Here is a 10,065-nt window from a genome sequence, read left to right on the forward strand (position 1 = left end):
GAGTGAGTTCCAGGACAGCCAGGGCTACTCAGAGAAACCCTGTCTCGAAAAACAAAACAAAACAAAAATCTAGGCTGAATACTAGCCAAGCTTCAATTCCAAGCCTTTTGTGGGCCATTCATACATCTGCCTAACCCACTTACAGGTTCCATCAAGGGCCCTGGGCAACTCCTTCACTTGTCACCTGATGGGTAAGGGAGCCCTTGCTTCTCAGCAGGAGTCTCACTGTCTGTCTCCCGTCTGTCCTGGCATCCTTCCTTCCCAGTGTGACCACAGGGAGGTGGAAGCCCTCCAAAGCCTTGTGGAAGGAGGATTTGACCCCCTTCCTTCCTAGCGACTGGTGGGAATAATCCCAGTTCTACACATAATTGGTGTGAAGGCTAGCTGGTTCCTGACAGAAAATATTCTGGAATATTGTACAGAAAGCTTTTCTCTTGCCTCTAAGAATCAAACAAAAAGCTGGAACTGGGCTGGCAGGAGGTATACTGCTGAGAAAAATATGTCAGAAAGGCTTGAACTTAACACACCAGCAGACTGTTCATAAGTGTGCTCAGAAACAGCTGGCTCACTTAAGAGTAGGTGACATCCCTTTTAAAATCTTGTTGGGGCAGGAGAGATAGCTCAGAGGCTAAGAGCACTTACTGCTTCTTCCAGAGAACCTCAGTTCTCTTCCTAATACCCATATCGAGCAGTCTGTAACTCCTGCTCCAGGGAGATCTGACGCCCTCTTCTGGCCTCTCTTGGATCCTGCACCCATGTGCACACACCCATACATAGGCACATACACATAAAATAAAAGTAAAAATTAAAAAGAAAACTTATTGTTAACTAGTGTGGTTGCTAATTTTATATCAACTTGATGCAAGCTAGAGTCATCTTGAAGAAGGACTCAGTTGAGCAAATGCTTTCATATAATCGGGCTCTACGTAAGCCTATAGAACATTTTCCTCATTAGTGATTGATAGGGAGGGACCCAGCTCAATGTGGGTTCTACTACCCCTGGGCTGGTGGTCCTGAGTTCTGTAAGAAAGCAGGCAGAGCAAGCCATAGAAGCAAACTGGTAAGCAGCACCCATCCATGGCCTCTGCCTTAGCTCCTGCCTCCAGGTTCCTGCCCTGAGTGAATTCCTGTCCTGATTTCCCTTAGCGATGGACTGTTAGTTACCTGGAAGTTTTAGCTGAATAAACCCGTCCCTCCCCAAATTGCTTTTGGTCATGGTGTTTCATTACAGTGATAGTAGCCCTAAGTCAGCAAGCACAGTAGCATAGCAGGTAGAAACAGTCCTGACAACCTAAGCTTGATTCCCAAACCCACAGCAGAAGGCGCAAATCAACTCTGAAAAGCTGACCTCTAACCTATACACACACACTGGCATGCGCTCTGGTACACTCGACATACACAAACAATAACAACAACAATAATAGTAATAATACTACTAATAATTTTTATTTAAAACTCACAGTGATTTGCATCAGGCACTTTATTTTTGGATAGAATCAAGGAAGCCAGCATTGAAAAGACTATTAAAGGGTTGGAGAGATGGCTCAGTGGTTAAGAGCACTGACTGCTCTTCCAAAGGTCCTGAGTTCAAATCCCAGCAACCACATGGTGGCTCACAACCATCCGTAATGAGATCTGATGCCCTCTTCTGGGGTGTCTGAAGACAGCTACAGTGTACTTACATATAATGAATAAATAAATCTTAACAAAAGAAAGACTATTAGAATTCCAAATTCCTGGCATCAGTCATTGTACCTGTACCGCCTATTTCAGAGCCACCTATTCCATGCTGGTTTTCTCTCCTTCCAGATTGTTCTCTGGGGGCGGACTGAGAAATGCCTGAAGGAGACAACAGAGGAGATTCGGCAGATGGGCACAGAGTGCCACTACTTCATCTGTGATGTGGGCAACCGGGAAGAGGTGTACCAGATGGCCAAAGCTGTCCGAGAGAAGGTTAGTAGCCTGGGCAAGTCTGGCTGCAGCACACTGAATTCATATGGTCTGGGAGGGAGTGTTGTCATGGCAGATTGCCTTTGCGCAGGGCACCTTCTGGGACTCTCCATGAAGCTGGTCCAAGTTTCTTAGGCAGGGACTGAAGTTGATAACACAGTATGAGTAGCCATCTGTGGTCCCTTGGATATTTAGACTCAATTAGTTTCTCTCTGAGACCAAGGGGAGCAAGTGTCCCATTGTATTCTGGGAAAACCTTTTCCCTAATCCAAGACAATTGGGCTGGGTAGATAAGTGAGTGCCAGTAGAGAAAAAGAACTCATCCTGTTACATATCCCACTCATGGTAACATTAACCGTTTTTAAGTGACCATAACCTCATTTATTATAAATATGCTATGTTCTGGGTATAGTATGTACCATAAACTATTTCTAATCCTCAGACACAGCTGGTATGGCACCAGCGCCATTTATAAGCAAGACTGATGCTCAGAAAGGCCATGTGGCTGGTGGTTGCGGAGCCTGGTCTGTGCCCCTCCAGGTACAGCCCACAGGGACTGGCTGCCCTCACGGCTCCACAGCCCCCTCTTGCCCACAGGTGGGTGACATCACCATCCTGGTGAACAATGCCGCTGTGGTCCATGGAAAAAGCTTGATGGACAGTGATGATGATGCCCTCCTCAAGTCCCAGCATGTCAACACCCTGGGCCAATTCTGGGTAAGGGTTTTTCTGACCTAGAACCAGCTGTAGGCAAGGCAGGGTGGGGCCGAGGCTCATGCTAGCAGGGTTGTTCAACGGCAAGATGACTAGATAAAAGAAATGACTGATAGGGAGACATAAGAACTTTTGAGTGTCTAGCCTGCTGTTCTGCAGTGGGAGGCCTCAGCCTCGCCATGATTGAAGGCTGTCATCACTAGAGTAGCATCCAGAATAGGCCACAGTGCAGGCGTGCAGGGCTTGGCAGAAGCCGGATCGCTCCACACTGACCCCTGCTGTCTACCCTCAGACCACCAAGGCCTTCTTACCACGCATGCTCGAACTCCAGAATGGCCATATCGTGTGCCTCAATTCCGTGCTCGCACTGTCGGCCATCCCAGGTGCCATCGACTACTGCACGTCAAAAGCGTCGGCCTTCGCCTTCATGGAGAGCCTGACCTTGGGGCTGTTGGACTGTCCGGGTGTCAGCGCCACCACCGTTCTGCCCTTTCACACCAGCACCGAGATGTTCCAGGGCATGAGAGTGAGGTCAGTGGTCAGATGTTCCAGAGTGAGAGTGAGGTCACACCAGCCAGCTCCCCCCGAGTTAACCCAGCCAACAGTCTTCAAAGGAAGAGCCCCCGGAATTCCTTGACCTTGGTCTCACATTCTCATAACCTCATTGTCCCCCCCACCCCCAAAGCAATGGGATACAACAAAATGCCTGAGAAGGGCGATTTAAGGAAGGAAGGGTTTGTTGAGGTTTCCAGTCTGTCCTGGTAGGAAGCCATGGCAGCAGAGTAGCAGTGAGGCGGATGGTCACATTGCACCCACAGTTGACACAGAGCCAGATGCCGGTGGCCAGCTCGCTTTCGCCATTTTGTTCGGCCCAAGACCTGCTTCTCATGTTTAGAATCCTTCTTCCTCTTAGTAAAGTAGCTTACCCAGTACCAGACGCGTGTCGTGGAACACTACCCAACAAGAAAGGGAATGGATATTCTCATGGGACCTGCATAAGGAAGCTCATACCCAGGGTGTGCTGAGTGAGAGAGGCCGTGTGATCACGTTCTGCAGAGTCCCGTGTGCATGGCATTCTGGACCAGGCAAAACGATGGTCCTAGAGACAGGGTCAGTGATAGAGAGCTTGGGAAGGAGCCCTAGGGAACTGTGTGGTGGTGGTGGTGGTGGTGGTGGTTCAACAAGCCAGAGTCAATTGAACTATGTGCTGAAAATGTGAGCCTTAATTGTAGAGGAAGGATAGATAGGTGAGGTGCTTCAGTGGGAAAAGGAGCTTGCTGCCAAACCTGCCAGTCTGAGTTTGATCCCTGAGACCTACATGATAGAAAGGTGAGAACTTACTCCAGCAAGGTGCCCTCTGACTATCACACGCATTCTGTGGCACATACCCACTCACTCATATACACAAGCATGCATGCAGTCACACTCCACACACACACACACACACACACACACACACACACCAATAACTTTTTAAATTAATAAATGTAAATTATAGCCCCACCTGAAGAAATTCCAAAACCCACTTGGGCTTAGGGTTCATGCTTGAGTGCCGGGTCCGGGGCTGGCATCATGTTATAGCTGTGATGTGCCTGCCATAGGAAGCCAGGCCTCATTGTCTGTAAAACTAGATGATGAATGACATCGCAGACAGTAAATGGCACTGATATGGAACATCGTATCGGTACATGTCACACACACACTACACACCCAATTTAGAGGAAGATTTGTTGCCTCTAAGAGCTGTGCTTTATTCATCTGTAAAATGGCAGGAGCGGTATTTACCTGAGAGATTGCTAGTAAAATGAGAGATAATAGTGAACCTAGCATACCTAACACACACAAGTTGCTCATAAAAGAGATGTTTCCCTGTTACCTTACTTTTTGAGACAGGGTCTCATCTGTAACCCATGTGGGCCTTTAGCTAGTGGTGATCTCCTGCCTCGGCCTCCTGAGTGCTTGGGATTAGAGCAGTGTCCTGCCACTCCCAGCCATTGTTATTTTTATCAAGACTAAACCTGGTCTTAATGAGTTTTACTAGTTTTATTAGAAGATAGTCTCTTTAGAGTGTGTCCAGAAGTAGATAGGTGTACATGGCTTGCAGACAAATTATTACACATTTTGAATTTCAAGGAGGTTATACTAGTGACCATACTGATGTCCTGGGATTGAATCCCTGTTCTGTGTAACCCCTAGCTAGTGACTTGACTTATCTGAACCTCAGCTTCCCTGTTTATATTTTTTACAGTAATTGCCAATAGTACCCCCTACTTCACAAGGTAGGTGAGCCTTGTGGAATTGAGTGGCTCTGTCTGCTTTGTGAACACTAGGTGGATACTAGCTACCTGTAGCTGTGCAAGAGAGACTCGAGGTTTTGTCTAGAAGACCTATGCTTTAACTAACTCCTAAAAACTAACTAAAAAAAAAAGAAAAGAGCCTTGGTTTTGTCCTGTAGCCATCTTAGCAGTTTCCTGAGGATGGTGACTGTGATAGGACAGAACAGGTGGGCATCCATCCAGCAAGACTCGCTGTATCAGTGGCCATCATTGTTCGCATGTTCACTGATTTATTCTACATTCCAGCCACACCACTAGACGCTCCCCTTTCCACTCCTTTTGTTGCATTTGGCCTTCTTAGCAGCCTTCCTTGAAAATGAGCTGTAAACCCATTTCGCAGATAGGGAACTGAGTGTCAGAGACGTGTCATCAGTATGAGGCAGCACAGCTGGGATTGGGCTAGCTGAGCAGGCTTCTTCTTCTGGCCACTTCCCAGAGTGCTTTGCTGCCATCCCAGCCACCATGGAGAGAAAGGGGGAAATCATTGCTTCCCCCCACCCCAAGACAGGGTTTCTCTGTGTAGCCCTGGCTGTCCTGGAACTCACTCTGTAGACCAGGCTGGCCTTGAGCTCAGAAATCCACCTGCCTTGGCCTCCCAAGTGCTGGGAGTAAAGGCGTATGCTACCACTGCCCGGCGAAAGGGGGAAATCTTAACAGGTTTGAAGCCTCTCCATCGGGTCCTTCTACAAGGGTTTTACCAGGAAGGATCCCCCCAAAGCCCAGACAGCTGTGTCTTGCTGTCCTATCTCTCTCCTCTCTCAAGGGATAGTACTGGACCCAGGTGGATGCCATTGCATCACTGGAGTTGCAGTGAACTACATCAGCAGGCCCCTCTGTGGAAAACCTTCTAGGCTGCTGGTTCATGGGGCTCTGAGAATCACTACCTTGGCCTGCAAAGAGAATCTAGTCAGCAGGGGAGGATCTGAGTTTGATCCCCAGGACTTACATTTATAAAAATCCAGGCAAGGTAGCATACACTTGTCATCCCAACACTGTGGAAGCAGAGACAGGCAAATCCCTAGGGCTGGTTGGCCAGTCAGGCTAGCCAAGTTGCAAGCTTCAGGCCATGAAGCTACCCAGACCTTAAAAGAATGTGGATGGCTCCTGAGGAACAACACTGAAAGTTAACCTCTGCCCTCCACACGCATTCATATTATGTACCTCCACACACATAAACACCCATATGCACACACATATGTACACACACACACATATACACGCAGCAAAGCTATACTTGTCACACAGATAAGAAGGTACAGGGAGGACTGCACTGCAGCCTGTGAACTTCAGGGCTGCCCCTTGCTCAGGCATGGCATCAGACCTGATGATTAATAACCCTTAATCTTAATGGTACCAGAATGGATCACAAGCCATTTGAGGGACAGAGGCCAGGGCTAGCCGTATGCACCTTCAGACTGAGGAAGGCAGGAAGAGCCAGGAACAGAAACACTGGAATAGTGGCCAGCAGTTCACCCCTTTGCCCTCTGTTTCACTGTGCCTGTCTCCTTATCTACAAAATTGCTGAAAATATTTGTGCATGGGCCATATACTCAGGGAATTATTGTTGCACGGGTATGGAGTCAGATGCCTCTGAACAAGCATGGGAAACCCCTGTTGCTTGAGTATTTGACCACTTGTTTATCCAGAAGTCCCTTGGAAAGCCACTTTGTCAGTGATTGACTGGTTAGTGAACCAGCAGGCTGAGGACCTCCCTAGCAGAAAGGCCCAGCAGAGGCATGGGGCCAAATAATAAGGATTTATTGAGCCCCTTCTATGCACCAGGTATTACTAGAAGCTGATGATGCAACATGGATTAAGACTCACTGGGCCTCTGCCCTCTGAGAATATACAGCCTTATAGGAAGAAGTTGACGTTCAAGGTCATTCTAGATGTCATTGATGTGGTTAAGGAGAAGAGAAAGACAGTAAGAACAGAGGCCACTCAGCCACGTGGGAGGCTGAGGTCTCTCAGCAGAACTAGAAGGAGTGAGCAGGCCGCAGGGATGACTGGTGAGGATAGAAGTTCAGTAAAAAAGGCTGAAGACTGGCCTATGCTATGGAATGGGGAGAGAGTCCAGTGTGCCAGGAAGCCTGGAGGGCATTGGAAAATGAGCCCAGCAGGGTGGACTCTAATTCCATGACTCTGTCAGAGATATTCCCTGCTAGTGGGCACACTCCACTCTGGTGGGGTGGACAGAGCAAGATTGAGGGAACATGGTGTTCTAACAGGAATGGACTGGGAGAGAATCCCACAGCCTCAAGTTCTTCACACAGAAAAACCAAAATAATGCCTTCAGAAACATTAACCATTCACCGAGATGCCCAGGAGAAGGGTCAACTTCTCTGGGAGAAACCACTATTTTCCTGTCTTCAGGTTTCCCAACCTCTTCCCGCCACTGAAGCCAGAGACAGTAGCCCGGAGGACGGTGGAAGCTGTGCAACAAAACCAGGCCCTTCTCTTGCTCCCGTGGACCATGAATATCCTTATTATCTTGAAAAGGTATAGGATTGGGGAGAGATACCTCTTTGTCAGGTTCAGGTCCAACTTTTTCCTTAATTTCTGTGGGCTCTGGTTGGCAAAAAGGCAACAGGCAGGAGAAAGTGAATGTGAGATCGATTAGTCATGTCTGCCGGGGGCAGGAGATTGAGGAGTGGCACCTCTGACTGTACTGACGGGTACAACAGACTTGTTGATATAAGGATTTCTGTGAATGGTTTGTTTGCTTGGTTATCTATTCCTTTCTCTCTTTTTTCTCTTTCTTTTCTTCCTTCCTTCCTTCCTTCCTTCCTTTGTTTCTTTAATCTTTGAGGCAGAGCCCACTGCAGCTCAGGCTTATCTGGAATACAATAAGAAGAAGCCTAGGTTAGCCTTGAACTTGAAGCTCTCGTGTCTCTCTAGTCCTGGGATTATAAGCATGTACTATCATGCTTCGTTTAAAAATTATTGAGGAATCCAAACAGTCTTGTTTATATGAGTTTTATCTATCACTACTTAACTGCATTAGAAATTAAAACTGAGAGGGGACATTGGATTTACACATCAGTTTCTATTTACAATATTTTTCATTAATAAAAAGCAGCAGCCAGAACTATTAAATTATCATACATTTTATTTGTTTGCTTGCCTTTATAGTCTTTTTTTAGACAGGATTTCACTAGAAATCCCAATCTAGCCTCAACCCATAAATATATTTTTATGACAAGCAATTATGTTTTCTAAAATAACACAGACAAGTAGTTAAGAAAGACACTGGGTTGTGTTTCTGCAGATCTCTCCATTGTCTGGTTTAATGTGAAACAACTAGATTCTTACATCTGCTTCTTATTTCAGTGAATTAGGATAGTCCCCTGTAGCAAAACCTCTGGGAAACTCCACTGCATGTGCAGAGAGAATAAAAAGACAAATGAAGAGCTGGGGGTGTGACTCCGTTGGTAGAAAACTTGTCTAGCTTGCATGAAGGCTTAGAATCAGCTCTTGATGCTGCCTAAACCAGATGTCATAGCTCCTACCTATAATCCCAGCATGTGAGAGGGAGAGGCAGGAAATCAAAAGTGTGAAGTTTATCCTCGGCTGCATAGTAAGTTTGAGGCTAGCCTGGGTGATATAAGACCCTGTCTTAGAGAGGGGTGGGGAGGAAGGAAAGGAAGGAAGGAAGGAAGAGAAGTTATACTGCAGTGGAAGGAAAGAAAGAAAGGAGGAAAGGAAGGAAGGAAGGAAGATGAATAGATAGATAGATAGATAGATAGATAGATAGATAGATAGATAGATAGATAATTATGCTACGGTGTATTTATAAATATCCAGAAGAGATCTTAGGCACCCCCAAGAGTTCCTGTACCACATTTTAAAGAAATACTGCTCTACAGACTGTCAGGATAGCTCCAGCTCCCAGGTAGCTCAGAGAACAGGGGTTTTCATACTAATGGCTCAAAATTTGGGGACATGTCCTAGCCCTAGTGAGGTGGAGTTTCGCATATATGCAGAGAGAGACCGATCAGTTTCTTTAAAAGAGAACTGGAGAAATAGCCAGTGGTTAAGAGTACGGAGCACCTTGAAAGCACACCGGATGCTGACATTGCAACCCTGTCTGTTCCTATGCTTGGCTGACCCTTTACCTAGTGAAAGTGCTAATTCTCAGGGTTCAGGAGGTATTTTTGGAAGGGGAGCCAGTTGTCTATTACTGTTTGTCATTGCCACCACTGACCATCTTCTCCTCTCCCCTTAGCATACTCCCACAAGCTGCACTGGAGGAGATCCACAGGTTCTCGGGGACTTACACCTGTATGAACACCTTTAAAGGGAGGACATAGAGGCAGGAGGAAGACACCTGAGGAGCTATGGAGCCTGAGGGGGAGCCACAGCAACCGAGCACACACCCATGTGCCTGTGCATTGGCATATCTGCTGAGTAAGCAGGACTGTTCTTGTCCCCAGGGAAGATTTTGCAGCTCCCCAGGTCAACTCCAGGACCTTTGTGCAGGACTGATGAGTGTAACTTTGACCCCCATGGGGAGGCAAGAAGCCAACAGCCACCCAACAACTTTGTACATTTCTCATTTGGTAGGGTTTATTGTGAAGTTGCTTCTCCATCCTAACCCGCCTGAGCAATGTGCATCTACTATTTCCAGGAGAGTCTGCCCCCAGACACTCTGCCTTTCCCTCCAAACTCTCTCATTCCCAGCTCATGCAAACTGGTTACACAGCAGGAATTCAAAATAAAGAGGTGGCTTTTGCAGCTCCCTTTGTTCATGTGGTTGGGAGGGAGGCAGCTGGGAAGGAACCTGTCCCAACCACAAAGCCCCATCTTTTGAGAGAGAAGGGGTCTGCAGAGAACAGAACTGCAGCCCAGGCTGAGAAGAGAGGGAGAGGGGAGGGAGGTGTGGCTGGGTCCCTCCAGACATGCGGCTTCCCTGGTAGGATCCCTGAGAAGAGTCCGTGGAAGAGTAGACCACATCTGTCCTTTCTTGGTCCCACTGGGTCACCAATGTAAAAGTAAAGTCAGACGTCTCTGAGCACCTGTTTCCAACCCTACATGAAGAAGCCAAGATGATACTAGCAAAAGATGC

The 10,065-nt window shown here is 47.3% G+C and overlaps 1 protein-coding gene across 3 annotated transcripts in view; it reads left to right on the plus strand.

The window, feature by feature from the left end:
• The window catches only part of Dhrs3 (dehydrogenase/reductase 3), a 35,416-nt gene extending 25,681 nt beyond the window's left edge, over window positions 1-9,735 (plus strand). For 2 of the 3 annotated variants that reach the window (XM_031379400.1, XM_031379402.1), the window contains exons 2-6: window positions 1,810-1,953; window positions 2,548-2,667; window positions 2,957-3,195; window positions 7,374-7,499; window positions 9,226-9,735. In XM_031379400.1, coding sequence (XP_031235260.1) covers window positions 1,810-1,953; window positions 2,548-2,667; window positions 2,957-3,195; window positions 7,374-7,499; window positions 9,226-9,310 — 714 coding nt within the window. In that variant the 3' untranslated portion in view covers window positions 9,311-9,735. Of the gene's footprint in view, window positions 1-1,809; window positions 1,954-2,392; window positions 2,668-2,956; window positions 3,196-7,373; window positions 7,500-9,225 lie in introns of all 3 variants that reach the window. The other variant, XM_031379401.1, reaches the window with a different exon arrangement.
• The last annotated feature ends 330 nt before the right edge of the window (window positions 9,736-10,065 follow it).

Source organism: Mastomys coucha, unplaced genomic scaffold, assembly GCF_008632895.1.
Source record: "Mastomys coucha isolate ucsf_1 unplaced genomic scaffold, UCSF_Mcou_1 pScaffold18, whole genome shotgun sequence".
In the NCBI taxonomy this organism is placed as follows: Eukaryota; Metazoa; Chordata; class Mammalia; order Rodentia; family Muridae; genus Mastomys; species Mastomys coucha.